The 23,386-nt window shown below is 49.4% G+C and overlaps 1 protein-coding gene across 1 annotated transcript in view; it reads left to right on the top strand.

Annotated features, from left to right (window-relative positions):
• Positions 1-175: 175 nt before the first annotated feature.
• The window catches only part of EFCAB8 (EF-hand calcium binding domain 8), a 63,622-nt gene continuing 40,411 nt past the window's right edge, over positions 176-23,386 (top strand). The window contains exons 1-8 of the mRNA XM_082432127.1: positions 176-6,212; positions 6,696-6,747; positions 9,055-9,223; positions 15,511-15,629; positions 17,432-17,535; positions 19,998-20,133; positions 22,834-22,939; positions 23,169-23,253. Of these exons, the coding sequence (XP_082288253.1) occupies positions 6,706-6,747; positions 9,055-9,223; positions 15,511-15,629; positions 17,432-17,535; positions 19,998-20,133; positions 22,834-22,939; positions 23,169-23,253 (761 nt within the window). The 5' untranslated portion in view covers positions 176-6,212; positions 6,696-6,705. The remainder of the gene's footprint in view (positions 6,213-6,695; positions 6,748-9,054; positions 9,224-15,510; positions 15,630-17,431; positions 17,536-19,997; positions 20,134-22,833; positions 22,940-23,168; positions 23,254-23,386) is intronic.

The following is a 23,386-nucleotide window of genomic DNA, read 5'->3' as shown; positions in this document are numbered from 1 at the left end:
TCAGCTACATACATTTTGCATGTGAAATTTTGAAAAAATTTGCACTGACAATGAAATGGTTTGTAAAGTGTACATCCTTTTGTATTTTAATAAAAGTTTTGACTCTAAAAGAAGAGATTTTGACAGATGAAGTAAAAAGTGGCTCAACACATGTGTTTGGCTTTTTTCCCCACAGGCTGCAAGCTGCAGGGAGAACTTTGCTAATACATCCATCCCTGAACCACCATTTAGTGCAAGAATCTAAATATATTGCACCCAGGATCTGTCACCGTTTATCCTAGTCTAAGCTTGAGTGACCTTCAGATTTCTTTCCTGTCTTGCTTGCTTCACAATTGTTTCATCACGTTCATATTTATATTTCTCCTGATTGGGCCCATTTATATATTTTGGAGTAGTTCTAGTGATTTTAAGATCCAGCATACTTCAGGGTCATCTGGATTTTACCATTCTAAAGGTTTCTAACCTGATATTGCCTTTTTTTTTCGTATTTTATGTTTTTCTACAAAATAATGTGAGTTAAATGTGTAATTATATATGACTGCTGTTTTTACTTTGAAATTTTAAACCCTACTAGGAAGAATGGAATAACCTGTTTTTTACAGGTAGCTGTAGGCTAATCGCAGCTTGCCCCTGTGTGTGCGCCTCCCTCCCTAGTAATTTTAAAGGCTGAGAGAAGAAACAGTAATTCAACGTTGAATGAAATAAAAATTATTTTAAAAAATTTCCTAAGAATTTGTAACTCTCTGACTTAATTTTTTTTCTTTCTTTTTTGGGGAGGAGATGGGTAATTAGGTACTGAACCACCCCAAGAATCTGTTGTTTTTCTTGAATCATGGTATTTTGAAATCTTTGGTACGTGAATCCGGAGTTCTCTTTGGCAGTGTGGTAGGAAGAGCATTGTTTTAAATGTCATGTGAGTTGAGTTGTTAGTCTCAACTAAAGGTGTGATCTTGACATTAATCCTCAGGGTCCCCTCCAGTTCCAATGGTCATTGGCTTCTGTCTTGTATATTCGATTTTGAAAAGGAAAAAGCCTGTCTTCTTAGCTTTCAAGTTGCACCTTAAAATTTTCAATAAATTTTATAAAACTGTGAAGAATAATTGCAGCTTTACTGAAGAGTAATTCACACATATAAATTGTATGTTAGGTTACAATTTTTTACGTTTTAAGTCCTGCAGTGGTAAAGCTGGCGAGGACAGAGTTGGCGCTGCTGCTGAGTGGAGTGGAGCTGCCTTCCCTGGAGCAGTAACTGTGTCCTTGAAGCCTTCGGGCAGCATTCCATCTCCGCTTTTAGGGAGCAGAGTAGAATCTCCTTAGGATTGGCAAGCGATGGCTGAACTAGTCTCAAGTAGGACTTTGAACTTTTTTCCAGAATTATTTTGTGCAGAGGTTTATCTACGAGATTTTTTTCTTCTTAAACACCTTCCCTCCTACTTCTTGAGTTAATAAACTTGAATTATTGATGATCACGATTTTATTCGTTTTAGGTGGGGGTTTTCTGAACTTTTCCTTACCTAAGAAGTGGAATGAATGCATCTTACTATTTCCCCTTTGTTCTCATGTTTCTTCTTTGGGAAGGAAAGTTACATTTATTGTGATAGAATTTAGCATATTTTGGCCCATGTAAAAATGTTGATAAACGCAGGGGCTGCTGTAAGTAGAAATGATAACATTGGATTGGAAAATGAAAACCCCAAACCAAAAGACAGTGGGGAATAGTCAAATTGGCCTGTTTCTGTTTTTTGTTGTTGTTTTTTAATAAACCCTTCTAGTTTATTAATACCTAGTTTAATAAAACTCTGGTTTAAAAGACCTTCTGCATCTTTTATGACATTTCATTGAACCACTCTACTTTTCATGTTTTACAGTGTGACAAAGTCTTTTGTCTCCACTGTTGATGAAATGGGAGCAGAAATTTTTTCTCTTTGTGGGTGTTCTCTTTGTGGTGAAGATATGGGGAGGGGTCTTGGCTTGGTGATCAGTTAACATTTTGGTAACATCTAGATCATCATGAAATGTGATTCAACTGGGTATCTTTAAGTCTGGAACCCATGTCCCTGGTTGAATTCTGCCCAGGAGATTTGCCTTTGGCCAGCTCATGCTGCTGAATTGTGCCAGGGGCAAGATTGAACAGTGCTGTATCAAGTCCAGGCCTGCCATGAAGTCTGGGTTTATAGGACTCCCATCTTACACACAGTGCTCTTGTAGTCTTCCTCTTTTCAAAGAGTTGGAGCTCACGCATCTTATGTTGAGAGAGCTGCTGTGCCTCCCACTGTCCTCCAGCTGTGGGGGCTAGTTGGCCTTTCGGTTTTGGTGAACGCTGCTTTATCATTAAGCTCCCGGGCATTTTCCACAGTTTCCATGAGTTGTGGGCGCTCTGTGCTGTGTTTGTCCTGTGGGTCGTTCTCCACTCATACTTGTCCTGCCTTTGTGTGCTGTAGCTCCTCCTGTCACCGTCTGCTGTAAGTTCAACTTCATCCATAAAAAGAATGTCTCAGATTAGATGAAACATGGCTGTGGTTATGGTTTGTGGGATGGATTCTGCTGTTCCGTTTTGTGTTCTGCATGTGGAATTCTATCTCATTTTCCTGGTTCTAAGTGTGGCCAGCTGACCCTGCAGTCAGGTGGAGGCCCTCGGAGTTCCACAGCGACTTCACAGAGGAGCTACTTTGGACTTGGGGACAGCTGTCAAGATGTCTCTGTCGAGAAGGAAGTTGAAAACCAATAAGCCTCTGTCAAATATAGCCAGCAGTGTTAACTGGGGAGAGCAAATTGGGTCAGGGTGAGTGAGGGTTTGGGGTTAAAGTCATCTCCAAAAGATTGGACACCTGGGCCCTAAAATCCATTTGCCTGAGATTAAAGGCCGAACAGGAGAGCTGAGCCTGTCTGAGCTAGATTTCCAGGACAGCTTTAACTGCATTTGGCCTTAAGTCATCTGCCCCTGTAAATTCTTACAAACGAATTACTCAGCAAACCAGTTATTCTCCCGTCCTCCGCCTGCTTCCCTAGTGGCAGTTGTAAGCTCTCACCCCTGTTCCCAGGTTTGTACCGAACCCCACACCCTGGCCCCCTTCCCCTCAGAGGAGGCTTCCTCTGATCTTACCTGCTCTCATTCCAGATAGATATTTAACTCTACAGCTGAATCTTCTCTTCCTTCCAGTATCAGAGGACTAGTACTTCTCTTTGCTTCTTACTCTTGTGCTTTGCTCTTGGGTGTCTCTGTTGCCCTCAACCAATATTTTTTCCCCTTTGTGGCCTCAGTCCACGAACATACAGAGCTCCTCCCTTTCTCATAAAACTTGTAGTTTTAAAATAATTATTGTAGTTTAAAATTAATTATTGTAGTTTTAAATAAAATAATTATTGTAGTTTTAAAATATTTATAAAATAATAAAAAGATTTAAATAGTTGTGAGAATAGTATAAAGAACTCCTCTTTGCCCAGACTGACTAATATGGTGAACATTTTGCCGCATTTGCTTTATCATCGTATACGTTTGTTGAACCATCTGGGAATAAATTACAGATATTGTGTCCCTTTACCTTTAAATACCCAAGTGTGTATTTCCTAAGACCAAGGATGTTCTCTTGTATAACCACAGAACAGTTGTCAAAAGCAGGAAACAACATTAATTCAATATTATCTAAGAACGTAGTCATGTTTAAATTTTGCCGATGGTCCTAATAAAGGCCCTTAGACCTTTTCCCCACCCAGTCTAGGAGCCAGTTCAGAATCACGCATTGCCTTTAGCTGTTAGCGCTCTCAGTCACCTTTAATCTGGAACAGTTCCTTAGTCTTTGCTCTTCATGACACAGATTTTAAGAGTAAAACCCAGTTACTTTGTAGAATGTCCTGCAGTTTGGGTTTGTCAGGTTACGTATGTTTGTGGATGGTACCGCGGAAGTGGTGATCTTGAGACCAGCACGGCAGGAGGCAGGGCCTTTGGCTCCCTCATCAGTGATGTTAACTTTAATCACATGTTAACCAGGACTTTAAAGCAAAACAAAGTATACTTGATTTCTGTATGCATACCAGTGCTTTGTTGCTTAATATAAATGTGGTGATATACGTGCCTTGTGTTAGTGCAGACTTTTTTGTATTCCTTTATTCTTGGCCTACCTTTTCTGCCACATTGGCCCCCAACTCCCCATAATCCATATGTACTCATAATTTTGTATGTGCTGACAGTACAGTACCCCCTTAGACCCAGGCAAGAAGGGCCCCTGCCCCGGGCTGAGCTTTAGGGCATCCCACTCTGTCCCTCCTCTGGCCATGTCCCTCTCCACCAGAGGAGGTAGATTCAAGGGGCTAAGCAGATGGCCACTCAGGCCCCACCGGTGTGCTGCCTGCTCCGGCCCCCCCCCCCCCCAACCCCGTCCCCTGCTCTAAGTACTGGAATTCTCCACCCAAATCACTTTGAAGCTGATTCCAGAGTCTTTGTAGGCCTATTCCTCAGCATCATTTTTGAGGGCAGCCTTGCCAAGGCTTGCAGTGGCCATGGAGCAGTGGAGGCATGGGGGAGATGCAGCCTGGGTGTATGGGCTGGGGTGTCCGTCCACGTGCCACCATCCACAAGCCCTCTCAGCAGGATGGAGAGGACATGGGGTTGGGCAGAGGGCTTGGAGGCCACACTGCCAAATTCTGTCAGTGAGCTGAGGAATTCAAGAGTCCTAAATTTGAACCTGGCCTTCCAGCTTGTTAGGAAAGTGTATTTGTGAAGGTAGGAGAATAGAATGTATTTTATTTAGCAGTGTAATAATTTATAAACATTTTAAATAACTAGACTTGCTTTGTGGACCAATATTTGTTCTTTTGCTCTTGGCCCCATAATTATTAAGGGTAGTCCCATTTACAGATGTGTGTATGTGTACACACGTACTTATATGTGTAAGCACGTACCTGTTTGTCATTCTTTTATAAATATTGGCATCATTCTGTGCACTCTTTTTGTATGTCATGGAAATCCCTCCTAGTCGTCTGCCGAAGGTCAGATTCATCCTTTTGATTCCTTGGGTAACGTCCTGAGTGCAGGTGTACTGATTTATTCAGTCATTCCTCTACTGATAGTCATCACTTTATTTTTTGCTGCTCTGAACGATGTTGCAGCAACCACTTTTTTTTTTGGCTGCACTGCATGGCTTGCAGGATCTTAGTTCCCCAACCAGGAATCGAGCCCGGGCCCCAGCAGTAAAAGCGCCAAGTCCTAACCACTGGACTGCCAGGGAATTCCCAGCAACCACTCTTGTACAACGGTCTTTCACAGATGAATAAATTGCTACCCACCATCCATTCCCTTGAAATAAATCTTAAAGATTGGTATGAACCTCTTTTGAATTAAAAAAAAAGAGAGATGCATGATTTTAGACTATAGAAATTCTCTGTAATCTCACCTGCCAGAAATAACTGACATTACATTTGGAGTTTATTTTTCCAGGCTCTCTTTCCATGCAGGTGGCAACATATACAGGTATATATTCTGAACAGAAATGGACTTATGAATACACCTCTGCAGCTTTCTCACTGGTGACCTTTCATCGCCGTGTTCAGTGGCCTTCATTTCATATCATCTTGGCTCACTCTGGAGCATCCCAATCTTCCTGGTTGACCCATCCTGTCTTTTGTGTGTTTCTCCTCCTCTCTCTATCCCCTAAATGTAGCCACTCATGTTTCAGTTCCCATATTTCTAGGTATTTGTTTTTTATTTCTAATTGGACGGCCCAACATCACATGCATTAAGCCACTTTCCCTCAATGCTCCCTTTTCGGGAAATGTTTCTGGCGTTTCCCTCAGTTACCCTGGTTCCTGGCTTCCAAGTCTCCTTTCCTTCGGCTCTTCTCTCTCCTTTGGTCCTTATAGCTGAGCTGTCGCCAAGACACAGTTAGGTTAGGACACCATGGGCCAGTCTTCCTCCTCCTCTCTCCCTCCATCTTATGCTGATGAGTTTTCATAGTTGCCTTCATGAAAGTTTTCATGCCATCCTAGAGTGCCCTCTCGATTCCTGCTGGTGACACTTGCCGATGAGGTGGATTGACGCTCCAGTAATCCTAACACAATGCTGTCTTCCATCCTCTGTGGAGGTGCCATTGACCCAGTGGAAATGTGCCCTTTGTATTCTCAGAGCAGAGCTCCACGGAATGGACCCCTCCTCCACACTCACACCTGACCCCGTGCTGCGTGAGGAGAAGTCCTGCCTCCAGGGGCACTGAGGGCGGGTGGGTGCACACAGTGGAGAGTCGGGGGCCCATCTTGCTTCACCTTTGGTGCATGTGTTTGACCCTTTGGAAATGTGCTTGCCCCGGACCTTATTTCCCTAATCTGTGAATTATAGTTGGACCCCCGCACGGCCTCCTAAGCCTTTTCTAACTCTGAAGAAAGGGTGACTCCCTTTAGGAAGCCTCTGGCATTAAGCCAGGAGCATAGTAACTTGAGAAGCCTCAGGGCCTCAGTAGGACAACTCTTTCCCATCAGAGGAAAGAAGGCTCACAGGTATAAGCTCTAGAAAAACTCCCTGTTGGAGGATCCCCTGTGAGAAGACGGGTGCTGCTCAAATACGGGCTGGGGGTCCATGGGCACGGGGCAGCCATCCTCTCCCTTGACCTTGACTTTTTTCCACCCTCCTGTGACTCAGCTAGGTCAGCCTCCCACATGGTCCTTACAGAGACTGGAGTTAAAGCAACTATGATTCCCTATTCTAGGTCAAGACCAATGTCTTCTGAGGACTTCAGAGAGAGATCTCTATCTCAAGAGGTAAGAAAGCCATCAGAATTGATAACGGGAGGGGGTGTTCCAGAGCCACCAGGCATCACTCATGGGCATCCAAGTCTGTCGGTTATCGGGTTATCAGCCTCTGCACAGGGAGTTGCAAGCTTAGATATTTACAAAGTAACAAGTCTACTGCAGTAGGCTGGTTTTCCATTTTAAAGCATTGTGTGGGCCAAACGCAATTGGTGGTGTGAGGCCACCAATTTGCAGTCTCTACATGGACTGTACTTAATTTTGTCCAGCTAAGTTGTGATAATGGTGGGGTGGGCTGTACAAAGTATTATGAAGCCAGATGAGTATTTAGTGTCCATTATGTGCTTGGGGCTGGGGAAAATAGAATTAGTATAGATTAAACCAAGATAATTTTAAAATGCCCTGGCCTTCAAAGAGCTCACTATGAGATGGGGAGTAATAACGGGAGTTCTCATTGATTGTGTAATACAATTTGTTGGGGCTTCACATGTGTTCAGGTGTCATTTTATCTCACCACAACCCTTCAAGGTGGATACTGGGGAGAGATTTTGCAGATAAGGAAACTCGTGGCTCAGAGAAGTGATGTGATATGCCCACGATGAATTAGCTTGGGAGCAGGGAGCCAGGCAGAATTCTAGCCCAGAGAGCTCTGGGACTGTAGAGTTGTGTGTTTCCCATCACACCTTGCTGTCACACATATGGACAGACATGCACAGGTGTCAAGCATGCATGGCAGATAGGAACAAAGAGTTTGGAAGCACAGAGGTGGCAATGATGACTCTCACCTGAAAGTTATTGAAAAGCTCCTTGGAGGAGGTGTCATTTGAGCCAGAGCTTGAAGCATGGGTAGGAGTTCTTCTCTGGGGATGGTGGTCTGTGTTGCATAGAGGGAAAGACGTGAGTAGAATTGGAATGCTGTCTGTGTTGGTGGGGTGGTGGAGAGCAGTTGGCGTGCCTGGACCATGGTGTGTGCATTAAAACTAGAAAGACAGGTCGGGGCTACATTGCAAAGGGCTTTGAGTGCCACACTCAGGAGTTGGGGATGATGGGAGTAGCCTGGAAAGTGTCAGCTGGGGTCGAGTCATGATCAGATTTGCCTTCCAGAAAGATAATTGGTGCCAGTGTTTTGGGAGGTGGATTTGAAGGGAAGACCAAACTCTGGTCCCAGTTGGGGAAGGTCATTGTACTTGTCCCAGCAAAAGGCTAGGGTTTAGGGTGGGGCAGGGATGTGGGAGAGGAGGGTTTAGATACAGGGGATGGATCATAGTAAGAATCAATAGGAAGGACAGTAAGAACGCAAGGGAGGCAGAGGGAAGAACCAAAGATGGTGGTGGGATTTCTAACCTCGGGGCCTGCGTGGCTGGTGAGGGCATTAACTAGCTCATCTGTTGGGCTCCATGAAGGCAGGTCTCCACTCTGTGCGATGGTGTGTCCACAGTGCCTGGCACTCACCGAATGTGCATAGACCCTGAGGGAATGAGGGAAAGTTCACAGTTGGAGGAGCACTGCGTTTGGGGAGAGTGAGTAGTCCAAACTCCACCTTGTCTTTTGACTTTCTGAACCGAAGTCTTCTTGACTGCCCAAGGCCCAAAGCAGTGCATTTCAGTGGGCAACACCCAATGGTTATCACATAGTCCACACCTGGAGTCTTTTGGGGGAGGTGGCCTTTGATGACCTGAGTCCTCAGGAACCTGCAACACTGCTAAGTGTCAAAATGAGTCACGTGTAGGGGCAGCAGAGAGGAAGCTTTGTGGAGGGCTGGAGGGATGGGGAAGGCTGGGTGGAGAATGCGGGAAGGTGAGCAGGAGGAGGCAGAAGCCGAGAGCCCCCGATGGAGGGGACTGCGTAAGCTTGGCTGCTGTGCACAGGTGATCTGACCTGATCCGGGGTGTCTGGGCTGGTCAGCACAAAATCACATTGGCTGGAGAAGATGGAGCTGGATTCCTTGGGGTCTTGAATTCTGACCACTGAAGATTTGAAACTATATAGTTACTAAACTGAAGCACCTTGTAAAGTAGAGTCCTGTGATGTGTGAGGTGGGACCTTGGCTGTGTCTGCTAACCTCGCTGAGCCTCAGTCGTGGCATCTGTAAAAGGGGAACAGTAGTTACCTCCCCAGAGTCAGGAGAAGCAGTCTAGATCTTCCTTGGGCTTCCTAGGCCTAAAAGTGGTTAAAGACTTACTTGTTTGCATCAGTAAGTAACACACCATAACACTACCTACCCCAAAGGTGTGCTCTTTCAATAAGATGTTCTTAAACTGTTCAGCTCAGGAAATCACCCCTCTCAGTGCCTGGTTCTTGTAGTCATCTGTGTTCCAGGTGTCCTCTGCAGGTGGGTCCCAGAAGAACAAGGAGGTTCTCAGCTCCCCGACACCCTCCGTCTCCCTTAGCCAGACATCCGACTTCCAGCACGAGTCTGAGCTGTTCACTGAGCCACACTTGGCCCAGATGGAGAAAACGTTTCAAGATGAGGTCGACTCGACTGGAGGTGAGGCTACGTCATGGGCTCAGCCTCTGGCTTCTGCACAGGGAGGGACCCAGGACCTGGCGTGGGTGAAGGGTGCAGACTTGACAAACATTTTTATATCCAGTGTCTCCTTTAAAACTTTTCATCGTTATACTGTGTGGGTATTGTAAGCCTACTAGAGGCTATTTGGGACCGAGGAAAAAAATACCCCTAATCCAAACACTTGGGTAACCTCTATCAGCATTTCAGTATGTTTTCTTCCAAACAGTTTCATATGTATGGTTCATTATCTATTGCTGTGTAGCAATATTCCCACAAAATTAGTGGCTTAAACCAACACATGTTTATTATCTCACCATTTCAGTGGTCAGGAGTCTGGGCACAGCTTAGCTGGCTTCCCTGCTCAGGGTCTCACTAGGCTGCAGCCAAGGTGTCAGCTGGGGTTGCAGCATCATCTGGGGCTCGACTGGGAAGGATCCACTTTTTTTTTTTTTTTTTTGCTACGTCAGGTCTTAGTTGCAGCAGGCAGGCCCTTTGTTGTGGTGCACGGGCTCCAGAGTGCATGGCCTCTAGTCTGCGGCACATGGGCTCTCTAGCTGAGGCACAAGGGCTCAGTAGTTGCAGTGCATGGGCTTAGTTGCCCCTCGGCATGTGGGATCTTAGTTCCCCAACCAGGGATTGAACCCACGTCCCCTGCATTGGAAGGCGGATTCTTAACCACTGGACCACCAGGGAAGTCCCGGAAGGATCCACTTCTAAGTTCGCCAGGTTGTTGGCAGAATTCATCTCCTTGAAGCTGCAGGACTGAAGGCTCTTGTTTCTTCCTGGCTATTGAAGGGCCACTGTTTTCAGCTCCTAGAGCTGCCCAGTTCCTGGCCCTGTGGGACTCACCAACACGGCTGATTTCAAGACTCAAGTCAGGCAGGAAGATAGCAACTCCAGCACGATGTGCGCTACAATCTCGTAATCATGCACACACAGTCCCGTATATCCTGTCACCTTTGCCGTATTCTGTTGGCCAGGAGCAAGTCACAGGTTCTGCCACACTCGAAGGGATCACAGGAGGGCATGAATGCCAGGAGGTGGCCATCATGGGGCCACCTTCAGCCTCTCTGCCCCAGATGGCTGTGTGTGTTTTCACATGTCTGTAATTGTACTTTATGTAATTTCAGACCCTTCTTTTGCTCTTAATGTTAACTCCTTAAGGGTTTTTTCATACTTTATGTGGTCTTCTGAATCATCATTAGCAGTGAATGCAAGTGCTCTACTGGTTGACTAAGCCATTTCCCTAAATGAAACATTTAGGTTTTATTGAGTTTAAATAACATTGTGAAGGACATCCTTTGTGCATCAAACTTTTTTTCTCTTTAGAGCTTGATTTATCCCCTTGGGAAGATACACATAAAGTTAAATTATTATTCCTATTGGAATACTTAAAGTCATCTTTATTTCTATCCACTAGACTCTGAGCGCCAATGCTGGGGCCATGGCTACTTGCCCCATCAATTTGAGTTTTACAGCCACACCGTGTTTTGGCAGGAAAGGGTAACAAATGGTCAGTTTACAAAGAGCAAAGTGAGGTGGGGCAGGGACAATTTGTGTCTGACCTGAAGCTGAGATTGTCCCTAATCAGAGTTCTTCGGCCAGGAGGTGCCACCACTGTGTCTTAGAGGACCCGACAGCCCCAGCTTTAGCCACAGTTTTTATTGTTTGTCTTTTGTTTTGAACAGGTAATATAGGCACACAGTTCAAAATTCAAAAGGTGCCATTATCTCTCCCTCTTTTCGAAGCAGACCACCATGCAGTATTTTTACAATGCTGCATTACAAACATTTTCCCCAAAAAAAAACAATTCAAAAGGCACTTTTCTCATGATACCTTTTCTTGGTATACAGAGAAAATGTCTCCCTGGGCCAGACTGTGCTGCTCCGTCCAGCATGCAGTCCCTGCAGGCGTTACTGCTTTCCGTTTCCCATGACCTTCAGAAGCACAGAGTGCCTGTAGTTGCTTGCCCCTCCTTTTCATATGCACTGCTGTCTACACTGCTCTACTCCTTGCTTTTCTTCCCTCCAGCTTTATTGAGGTATAATTGACAAATAAAATTGTAATGTATTTAAAGTGTGCAAAGTGATGATTTGATATCCGTATACATTGTGAAGGATCTGCACAATTGTCTACTCCTTGCTTTTTTAAAAAATAATTTTTATCTAGTTTCCCCTCTTGAATATGTCTTGACCTAATATGTCTTGAAATCTTTTCCTATCAGTGTAAAAGGAGCTTCCTTATTTTAAAATACAGAAGAGAAAACTGGCCGTGGTTTTAAACGGAGGAAAGGAAAATTCACTCTTAGTTGATGGAGGGTAAAGGAAAATAGGACCCTTTTTCTCTTTCAGAAGGCTTTAAAAGAGGTGAATTCTGAGCATGGGCTTGAAACTATTTCTCGGGAACCCTGGCCGTTTGTGCTTGCCTCGGAGGGAAGAGGGGAGATACATGGTTCTCTTCCCTGTTCTGCAAGTTCCCTTTTTGGGCTGCAGTCGTTTTGCTGGTCCTGAAAGTGTCCACATACCCCTGGCCCACTGCTCAGGGGCGCCTGCCTGGGGGAGGCTGCAGGCTGCTCAGGGGTCGTGGGAGAACCACCGGGCTAGGGGGCCCTGCAGCTTGGCCTGCAGGCAGGGGGAGCTTACCTTCTGCTCAGGTGCTCCTGGGTGGACGTGGGTGGCGCACAGGCTGAGTGCCACCCACCCTTTATGCCAACAGACGTTTTACCAAGCTCTGCCGGGCCTTATGGGTTATATAGGCCTCTGCTGGATTTTATTCGGTTCTCCCAGAAGCCCTGCAGCAGGGGTCCTGACTGTCCACGGGAGGCACCTGGGGCCTCTGCGCAGACAGACATCAACCACAGGCCCCGACAGAGTGGCCAGTCCTGTGGCACCAAAGCCTGTGCCTTCTCGGGCACCCCCACCGTGTGGAGCCCCTCAGACGCTAAAGCAGATGAAGGGGGCCCCTTCAGTGAGAGCAGGGGTGTGAGTCCAGTGCCCAGCATCGTCCTGTCCTCCATGGTCTGTGTGCTGGGAAGGGCAGGCATGCGCTCCGGACAAGCGTGGGGAACAGGTGCTTATTTCCCCTGGAGGGCAGAGTGGAGGCTAGGAAACAACATTTTTCTTTTCATTTCTTTTCTTTTCTTTTTTTCAATTGAAGTATAGTTAATGTACAGTGTTGTGTTAGTTTCAGGTATACAGCAAAGTGATTCAGTTATACATACATATATATTATTTTTCAGATTCTTTCCCATGTAAGTTATTATAAAACAACATTTTTCTTAAGTATTTTTAATATAGCATTTATTTTTTAAAATGCTTATAAGTATATTAAAAACAGAGGTAAATAATCCATTATCCTACCTCTTGGCATTACAAAGAAAGGAAGAGAAAGGGGCGGGGAGCTGGGGGCACTTGACACTGGAAGAGTACACGGGTAGAAAGTTCAGACAACACAGAGAGGTGCGGGTGCAGCGGGAGCCTCTCCCCCTTCCTCCACCCCTGACTTCTGCCCCACTGTGTTCAGAGGAGGTCATCCTTGACCTGCCTGGAAAGGTGAAGTGGGAGTTTCCTAGGAGGTGGGGAACAGGGAGGGTCAAGGCAGGGCCTGGCATAGGAGAGGTGTTGCTGGGCTAGAGGGCGAGTGGGGCATCCTGGGGCAAGGCTGAGGGGCCAGGTGTCCCTGGGGGGGGCGGTGGGTGCCCTCGGGTCAGGAGGGCCCTGAACTCCGGCAGTGGGGCTGATGGGGAGGTGGCACATCTAGACCTGTCTGAGAAAGGTAAGTGTCATGGTGGCCAGGAGGTCGGGCTGGATGTGGAGCCTGGGGGGTTTGTTGAAAGAGCTCATCATGTGATGGCCCCACATGGGGTCCTGGAGATTATAACAGAGAGGAGGAAGTCTTCTGGTTTCAAATCCCCGCTGCACCACTGTGTGTCCTTGGGCAAATCCTGCACCTCTTGTGCCTCTGTGTGCTCATCTGTAAGATGGGGAGAATGACAGTGCATCATTCTAGGACCACAGGACTCACCCCTCAGGTGTTCATCTTGCGTGACTGGGTGGAGGTGACGCCGTTAGCAGAGATGGTGAACACAGGAAATGGGAGCAAGTTTCGGGATAAAGATAAGAAATTGGATTTTAAACATGCTGAGTTGAAAGGGCCAGGGGGACACTTGGAAATATTCAGGGACACGGAGAGAAATTCTCTCCTGAGATGTAGAGATGGGTGAATAGATGAGATCGTTCAAGGAGAGTGTCCAGCAGAAAAGAAAGGGACAGGGATGGGAAGAGCTGAGGCACAGGACGAGTGACAGGACAGAGCAGGCGACGGAGCCTGGGGGAGACGCAGCAGCCCGCGGAGGCGAGAGTGGCTGGTGCTTGGCTGCCAGAAGGGAGGAGGCCCCGAGGACCAGGAACGGCATCCTCGGGGGGCGTTCGAGGTCACTGGGGCTCAGAGGAGTGAGCTGGCAGGAGGCAGGGAGCCGCCCAGAAAGTCCCTCCTGCCTGATCCTAGGGCATGTAGTGGCCCCCTCCCCAGGGACATGATATTTTCACTTTTGTGCTTCGAGAGCTGTTAGTGAACCGTTTGGTGTGAGGGGTGAGTGCTTCCTTTTAGCCGTGATGAGCAGGGGACCCGACTGGCTCCCACGGTGTACATTTCCTTTCCAGGACACCCTTGTGTGTATCCTCTTGTTATACTCAACGTTTTTTCAGTAAACTGTTTTTAAGAAGGATATTAAAATAATACAGCAGTGAACAATATATACAAGTTCTTAAACACCAATGAAAGGGACTCTCCCTGTAGTGTTGTCAAGAGGGGTTTGTTCATTAACCCTGCACAAAGGCCCTTTGACTGCCAGCTCTCTCCCGAGGAGACAGCTCTGTGCTCGTGGGCTGTCCCCTGATGTCCATCTGATACACGGAGGGGCTGTTACATGTCACTCAAATGTGTAAGGCTCTTGGCTGTTGCTTCACATCAGCAGGATGGCTCCTTCTTTAAGCAGGGCAGCTTTCGTTCAGGCTTTCATTTGTTCCTCAGTTTAGCAGTAAACCATGATAATTGTCGCTGTAGTGCCGTGCTGGGCGTTGTATGAGGAGCGTGGAACAGGGTGAGAACGTGACCCCAGATTGCTGGGGATGGTCTGGGTGCCACCACTCACCAGCCATGTGACCTTGGGCACACGACCCCACCTCTCTGTGTCACAGTTTCCTCACAGCACCCCCCCCCCGCCCCTGCCCCCGCCCGCCACCATCAGGCGATCAGTAAGAATAAACGCAGATGGTAGTGGTCCCCAGTCATCGTCATCACGTCCCAGTGCCAACAGAAATGCTCAGGGAACAAACATTTGCTGCGCACTGAGGACCCAGTCAGAGAGGGGACAGGCTCAGCCCTGCACCCCCCGAGCTCATGGCCAGGCTGGTAAGGAGGAAGGTCGGGGGGAAGTAGGAGCCAGGCATGGGGCTGGGCCACCCCCTTCTAGAGTCCCTGGGGAAAGACTTCTCTGTGGAGGAACCAGACGCTGCAAAGGCCTTGAGGTGGCAGGGTGAGAAACGGTGTGGGGACATGGTGGCTGGAGCAGAGAATGAAGGGGACTGTGGTGAGAGGTGAGGTCCGAGAGGAGCAGCCTTCAGGTCACGGCGCAAGTTCCAAATACTTGGAGGGGGTTTTAGAAGTTCTTTTTAAAGACTGTGATTCTTTTTAAAAACATCTAGACAGGAGTAATTGATCCATTTGCAGACAGATTCCCCTGTAGCCACAAAACCCAGCAGGGGAAGAAATTTTATCCCTGCCCCTCTGCCTCTCCCCTGCCCATCTTTCCCTCCAGCCCAAGTTTGTATTTTCATTGCCTCTGAAAGGTGCGTTTTACCTCTCCCTCTATAGCTTTGAATTTATTTATGTTCCTTTGTTGCCATTGTTTACTTATGTTTTTCTTCTTTCTGTCTTTATTATTTATTTATTTATTTTGGAGTTTTCATCAGTTTTCTTTGTCTCAATGCCTGGTCTGTCTGATTTGCTCAGAAATGGGATCTGATCTTTTTTAGGACCCACCCCCGTCACTGCCATGGGACCAACTCGGTGCTTTCATGCGGCAGGTGTGCAGCCAGTATTTTTGGGTGATCGCATGTTGAACAGATGAGTTGCAAAAGATGACCCAGCAATGTGATCCTGTGTGTTCCCCCTCAGCACCCAGACACCCAAGAACACTGTGGCTGGTGATGGGGCCGAGGGACTTGTGGTGAAGTGGACGGTGTTCTTCCTTCTCTCTTTTGAAGCCCTGGACATGAAGACTTTCGTTAAGGCTGTGAAGAAGATTCTGAGCAATACGTCCAATGAGATGATAGAGGCGCTGTTTTTGAAGGTGGACATGAACTGTAACGGCTCCATCACCTGGGTGAGGAGGGCGCCCCCGCTGCTGCAGGTGGCTGGAGGGTGTGGGCCTTGGCTGGTCAGTGGGGCACGCGGAGGGCCGAAGAGGGGGGTAGACTCTGGGGGGCTTGCTGGGTAGAGGGAACACTTGGAGTCTTTGAGGGGGCCCTCCCGAGACCCCTGTGAGCTGGGTTCACTGCAGCTTGTTCCCCTGCCGGGGTACAGGAGAGTGTGTGACAAACGCTAGTAACCCCTGCCCGAGACAGGCTGAGCACACAGCAGTGAGCGGCAAGGACCCCCGCCTGCCATGTGGCTCTCCTGCACATCAGCCTCCCATTTGGCTAAGGGGATTCCAGCTGGTGCCACAACCATCTCTTAGCCCTTTATGGTCACTCAGTGGCTGTTAAATCAAAAAATGTCAGGGTTTTAGAGCATATTAATAATAATGCTTTTTACCCCTGATTTTAAATGTTCTACAGTGAACATATATAGCATTTAAGAAAGCAGAAGAACACAGTAAAGTACAAAAAAACAGTCTGATGTATTGATGTAGCAATGCTGACAACGATAACTAGCATTTACACCAGACATTGTGCTGAGCAGTTTATATATTATTATACTTAAACCTCACAGGAATCCTATGGGGTAGGTGCTGGTAATGTGCCTCCATTTGACAGATTGGGAAACTGAGGCAAGAGAGGAGTAAATTGGCCCAGGGTTACAGAGCTAGTTAGCAGCCAGGCCAATCTTCAGACCCAGGAGTGTTGCCTCAAGAGCCCATGTGTTAACAGCTCTGTCATACCTCCCCCTCAGCATAGATGTACATTCTGTTTCTTTATGTGTGTTTTTTGCTTTCATTTCTCTAATACTCTATAGTAAACATGTTTCCAGCACTCTGTCATCTACACAGTGATCTTTGTTCATAGCTCCCTCTTTTTTTTTTAAAAAATTAATTAATTAATTAATTAATTTTAGGCTGCTTTGGGTCTTTGTTGCTGCACGTGGGCTTTCTCTGGTTGTGGTGAGCGGGGGCTACTCTTCCTTGCGGTGCATGGGCCTCTCATTGCGGTGGCTTCTCTTGTTGTGGAGCACGGGCTCTAGGCGCGCGGGCTTCAGTAGTTGTGGCATGTGGGCTCAGTAGTTGTGGCTCGCAGGCTCTAGAGCGCAGGCTCAGTAGTTGCGGCTCGTGGGCTCTAGAGCGCAGGCTCAGTGGTTGTGGTGCACAGGCTTAGTTGCTCCGCGTCATGTGGGATCTTCCTGGACCAGGGCTCAAACCCGTGTCCCCTGCATTGGCAGGCGGATTCTTAACCACTGTGCCACCAGGGAAGTCCCCTGTCTCTTGTTATAGCTTCATATGGTGGCCAGTTTCGACCTTGGCCATATTTTCGTGAGGCTGGTCAGTAGAGTCTAGATTTGCCCTCGTGGCCTGGCTTATGGGTCCTCCCCAGCTACTGACTTCTTGATATATGAGCTGGGGCAACTCATCTATACTTATATGGGCCTCAGTCTTATTATCCATAAAGTGGGGTGAATAAAGAGACTCAGATGCAATGGCAAATGTGGAGCGATGTGAGGATTATCTAGGATTACAGAAACGCGTTAAGGAGGGAGGCGCTGCTGTGCTGTCTTCACAAATGCACGCACAGAGGCCCTTTGCCAATCCAGATCTAAGAACAGCTCTGGTGCTTGGCTGCCTCCTCTGGCCAGAGCCTCTGGGGGCTCCCGGAGTCCCTTGGAAGGGGCTGGGAGAGACAGGACAGGCACTGGAAGCCAGGGCTCAGCCAGTTTGGCCGACGTCCTCCCCGCTGGCGTTTCTTCCCGAGGCAGCAGGAGTACCTGGACTACGTGATGCGTGAGTTCAAGGGGAAGGAGAAGATGATGAGGAGCCAGTGCCGCCTGCGCTTCCACCTTCCCATGAGGATCGTACCCCTGTAAGGAGCCTCTCCCTGGACTCCCTGGACTGAAGGGTGTGTCTGGACCAGACTGGGGCCAGCCCTGCATCGCCCCTTCCTAAGTCCCCGTGCCTGTCTGTGGGGCCACCGTGGGCCTGGCACCACGCCTGCAGCTCGGTATTCTTTAGCTCATTTCAGCCTCACAACCCCATAGGTGGGCTTGAGCATCCCCTCGTTGTGTCCCCATTTTGCAGACAAGGGAACTGAGGCTCAGAGAGGCCAAGTGACAGTGGTGGGGTCGCTCTGTTGGACCCTCCCTATCAGCAGCATAGACGCTGCTCCTGCTTCCTGCTCTGGCTGGGGCTGAGCAGGTCTGTGGTTTCATCCACAGGGCACAGATGGCTCACATAGCGGGGATAGGGCTTTCCTCTGAGGTGACAGGAGTGAGAGCCATCACAGGAGACTGCTCCTCAAGCCCGCACCAGGCCTCGGGAGCAGCCCCTGCATCACTCCTGGCGCAAGTGGCTCTTGTTCCTGCCTTGATCTGTGCCTGACCCTGCGGGCTCTCTCCTCCATGCGGCTCCTCCTCTCTCTGTGCCCTGGCCCTGTCTTCCCCCACCCCTCCAAACTCCCTAAGAACGAGGAACATTCTAGTGGATCCAGCCTGTGGGCCCAGGCCTCCTGAGCTGGACTGCTGCAGGCCCCTTGCTCTCCTCCCGGAGTCCGCCTTGGTTGGGGCACCAGATGCCCCGTGCAGGCGGCTGGGGCCCGGGAGCCGGGTCCTGTGGTAACAGATGTGGTGGCCTCCATTTGTGGCCTGGTTAGGAGGGGCTGTGGGTGAGTTTGTCTCCGGGGACCACACCCAGAGCAGGCCACGGAGAAGACCACAAACTAGAAGGGTGTCTCTGCCCTCAACCAACCTGAAGTTTAATAGAGAAGACGGTGTGATGAAAACCACAAAAGGGTAACTTTGAAAACAATTTGGTCAAGATTTAATTGAGGAATAGCCAATAAATATGAGTGATGACACACTTTGTAACCATAAATTTCTACATGAAAACTTTGCTGGGTGTCGTCATACCTCTGCTGGTCTATTTCCTGGGACGTTTGATTCCCCAGGGTGATCCCAAGGGCCTGAAACAAGAAGCTTGTCCCTGTTTTCTCCTATTTATTTGCTCAACCTACTAACCTGGAGGGCATGTCCAACTTGGTGGAGAAGATAGCCAAATAATATTTCATCACCATCAGGAAAGGGGAACTTTGAAAACTGGCTCACCTGGACTGAGCCTGGGCCAAGCTCACCCAGCGCACCATCTCCTTGATCCCGTGGAGGTGCTGTCACTGTGGAGATGAGGAAGCTGCGACCTCAGGAGGGGACAGCTTCCTGGGGCACTCTTCACTTTAGAGCTCTCACCTCTTGGGTCTGTTCCCTACAGTCTCTTGGCCCTGACAGAGGAGGCAGAATTGGAAGGGACGGCTAGAGGGGTGACTGAGAAAATTGGTCAGGCTCTGAGCAGAGCCGTGGGCTGAGGGCAAGAGAGGGGAGAGCCGTGTCCAGATAACGAGTCCCCGTCTCTTGTGCAGAGTCTGTAACACAGTAGAATTTCCCAGTGACGTGGGTTATCCTTAAGTCACGGCTCAGCTCACGTCCATGGCAACGTGTGGAAAGGGCTCCGGCTGGAGTCGGAGTCGAGGTGCCTGGGTTCTAGTCCCAGCTCTGCTGGGAACCAGGACATAACTCCAGGCAGACGGTTAGCCCCTGGCTCCCTGTAAGGTGAGGCAACATCACCTGCCCTGCTGGGGCCCAGAGGTGTGGGCACATCAAGTGGTAGAGAGTGTGCTGTGCCATGTCTGGCCCCTTAATAGCCAGTTGGCTTAGCCAGCTTGGGGACAGGAAAGAAGCCACTGGAAGGTGGCATTGAAATTTGCTGGGAAGGCTGTTCAGTGGCTTCCTGCGAGGCCAGGCATGCCCCAGGAGCTATTAGCTATGCTCAGGGCATGATTTTGGAGATGAAGAGTTGGGTTCACAAGGCCCTGATTTCTCACCATCCCTTTATCTACTTTTATCTCGTTCTTGGGCCCTATTCCGCGCCCCCCCCCATCTCTGAGCACTAGAGTAGTTGCTGGAAACACTGTTATTTTGCAGTTTTCCTCACAAGCCCCACTCCACTCGCCTCCTGTGGACTGTTTTTCCTATGAAAGAACATCTGTTCCCTGTCTCGTCTGGCCCATCCCATCATGAGGAAGCTGACTGGCTATTTCATGGGGTAAACTTACTGCTCTGGAAGCCCCGTGTCAGCCCAGCATCCCATGTGGGTCTCCTTTCCTTCTGGCCACGGTTGTTAGTGGTGACAGTCCCCTTTGGAGGAGGGGCAGAGCCCACGTCTCACAGAAACTCACCCGAGTTTCTCGTGGTGCCTGTGAGGGAAGCTTTGTCCTTCCTCCTCTGTGCTCTTTGTTCTGGTTTGGTTTGGGCTCCTCTCTCTTATCACCTTCCGCAGGAATCATGGGTGTGAGATTGTGAAAGTGGAGTTCTTGGTCCAGCGGTTCAAGAAGATCGGGCATTTCCTGACTGTCACCAAGGACGGGATCCTGCAGTTCTGGTCGGAGTCCTTCTCGCTGACCAGCTCCTTTACGGTGAGTGGGGCCCACGTGGGTGGTTGGAAAGCCTCTGCCTTCATGCCCTGGACCCGAGTGGGCTCCTTCTCTGGACCCGTGGGCTAGACAGCCACACTTGCTCCTGGGATCAGGTCCTGGCTTCCCCATGGGACCATGAGCCTCGCATTTCTCTTCTGAAAGCAGGATTCCACCTGGATGTCCATTGCACTTAGATGTCCAACAGACACCCTAAACCCACTTTGTTCAAACTGAATGTCACTGTAGCCCTCCCTGCCCACCAGGCTTCCTTCTCCTGTGCCTCCAGGTCAGTGAATGGCATCATCATCCACCAGGGTTCTTGTGCTGGAGATCAACCTCCTTTCCTTTCCCTGTCACACCCATTCCACCCCCAAGTCCTGCTGGTTCAAATCCTCTACTTGGACCAGGGAGGAAGTCACAGTGACTGTGAACATGGGCTCCGGAGCCCAACTGCCAGACGTAGAGCCCTGACTGTACCACCCCCCAGCTCTGTGACCTTGGAAGTTACTATATTGCTCTCTGTGCATCAGTTTCCTCATCTGTCAAGTGGGGTTAATAATAGTATCCCCTACAGACAGGGTTGTTGGGAGGATTTAATGACATAATCCATGCCTGGTGCTTGGAGCAGGGCAAGGCATGTGGCAAGCACCTGATAAACATAACTGACATCGTCGTCGTCATGGTCGTTTGTGCCGTCAGCTCCTGGCCAAGTGCAGTAAATGATAAAATGCTCAGGAAAACCCCGGTGTACTTGCTGTTGCCAGGCCAGGCCAGAGTCCTCCAGCAGATGAGGGCCCAGCTCTGCAGAGAAGGCTGAGTGAGCATGCTATGTGCCTGCAGAGTGTTTCCTAAGTGCATCAGGGGTCATCCTTTGGGGCAGGAGGATTCTGTATCATCCTCCTGACCCCAGTTGCCAAGGGAGAGAACCAAGGTGTGTGGAGTTCTAGTGACTCTCTTGGGTGCACTTGGTAGCCTAGGACCAAGGGGGATTCTCACCTGTACTCCTGAGGCTGGGGTTTCTGGCACATTCCACCCTCTTTTTCTCTGTGTGCTTATCAGGGGGGCACATTATAGCCTGAGCTCCTGCTTGTGGCTACTACATGGTCACCTCAGCGCTCCTGAGGGCCAAAGCCGGGGAGGGCCAAAGAGGACAGAGGGAGGCTCCCCCAGAAGGCCCACAGACCTGGGCATCCTTCCCTGAGGGGCTGCTTTGGCAAGTAGATATTGGCAAGAGTGAGCTGCCAAGCACCATCCTCGAACACTCACTGCATGGCCACGGTTGTGCAGCTGGAAGGCCCTGGAGTCTGGGCTTCACTTACCAGCTGTGCAACCTCGGGCAGGTCTCTGAGGCTCCCCAGGGCTCTCAGTTTCTGGTGTGAACACGGGTCTAGGGGGGTGATGGGCATTACCATCACCTCCATTGTGTGTGGGTTAGACCCCAGTCCTGGGCCAGAGAGGGGCCTTGGGGGCCCTGGTGCATTGTTTGAGCCGTTAGCTCAGGCCCCTGCTCTTGGTGATCTGAGTTCTGATGGGACAGTTCGGAGCCCGCTTGGCGCTCCTCAGGGAGTAAAATACAAGTTCCGCCGCTGGCCACCCCTCACTCATGGCCCGTCCTCTCCAACCCAGACCTGTTGGGCTGGCCTCCTCTTCCTTGGGCGTGGCAGCTCATTTCTGCTGACTTGCCTTTGTTCGTGGTCTCCCCTGCCTGGTGTGCCGGCTCAAATTCTGTCTGTGTAAGGGTTGTGTGAGGCTGACACGGGGGCAGGAGGCACCCATGCCGGCCCAGCTCCTCCCAGTGCCGGCAGCGCATGGATGCTTTAGCTGTCACGGCTCCATTCGTTCCTCACAACCTGGCAGGACGGTTTCTCGTTGATAAGCCGCTTTGACCAGGCAACACCGGCAGATGGTAAACAAGATTCGGACAAAACAAACAAAACGAATACCAGTATTATACGTCAATTACATCTCAATAAAAATCAGAGAAAAAAGATTCAGGCAGAGAGGAGCAGGTCGTGGAAAAGTCGGTCTTCCTCTCCCAGACCCTAATTCCTCTCACTGGAGGCAACTGCTGTGACCACTTTGGGGGTACTTTTCCATGGACAGCCTGTACATACACCGACCCCCTTCTCTTTAAATACACAAATGGTAGCACATTATAATGCTGCTGGTCACCTTGCTTTTTCACTAATAACAGATCTTGGCAACTATTCTGCGTTGTATGTACACAGCTCCCTCGTTCTTAGTGTCCGGGCAGTGATCGGTGGTGTGGGTTTGTAAGGTGTCATTTCCAGGCACAGACTCTGGCCTGTTGCTGTTGTAGCTGGGCAGCAGTGCCCGTTCCTGCTTACACTTCTCTGTGAGTACCTGCAAACACATCCGTAGATGCCTCTTGGAATGGATCCTGGGATCACAAACTATGCACATTTAAAACTTTGATGAGCTTGTCAAACTCCCTAAAGGGTTGTGAGGATGAGTGTTCTTTAAGCCCATTTTACAGATATGGAAACTGAGACTCAGGGCAGGGAGTTTATCCAAGACCCCACCTTTGGTAGTTGGTGGTAAGGCTGGGCTCCACACCAGGTGTGTGCCTGGCTCCAGGGCCTTGGGTGGCAGGAGAGGGTTTGTGGGGAGGCTGTGTTCCTGGCGTGCTCTCCTGGTCAGCCTCCCCAGCCCAGGTCTCCTCTGCTCTCCCTCTGGCAGCTTTACCGGATCCATCCACTCCACAACCAGCAGATGTGGGTCATTGACATGGTGTGTCTGCACAACATGAACCTGGTTGCGATTGCGTCGACCGACCAGAAGATAGGTGAGTCCCCGAGGCTCCCCAGGCCAGCGCCTGGCCACTGGAAGCCATGCAAGCCATGCATTTGCACTTGGAGAGGCCTGTCACCCAGCCAACTGTGAGCATGAATTAGAGTCCCCTGAGAGTATTGCTGGGTGGTGGGTAGTGAGGCTTCTCACTGTCACCAGAGACTCCTGAGGCCTGGGATGTGGGTTTGGGTTCATGTGTGCCTCCCCTTCTGTCTCCTCCCCAGAGTTCTTTGATATCAGTAACCGTAAATGTGTCCGGGCCTTCACCTTCATTGATCTGGACAGCTGCGTCCTGACCTTGGACTACTGGTGAGTCTCCTGGGAGACCGGTGCAGGGGCTTGGCAGCAGTGGGGCTGGGACCCCCAGAAAGCCTCTCTGGAAGCAGCACTGGAAAGATCCCCACCCTCTGTGCCTGTGTCCTCTTCCCCTCAAGCTGCTTCT

This window comes from Balaenoptera physalus, assembly GCF_965194825.1.
Source record: "Balaenoptera physalus genome assembly, chromosome: 16".
Taxonomy (NCBI): Eukaryota; Metazoa; Chordata; class Mammalia; order Artiodactyla; family Balaenopteridae; genus Balaenoptera; species Balaenoptera physalus.
This window is presented reverse-complemented; position numbering and strand designations above follow the sequence as displayed.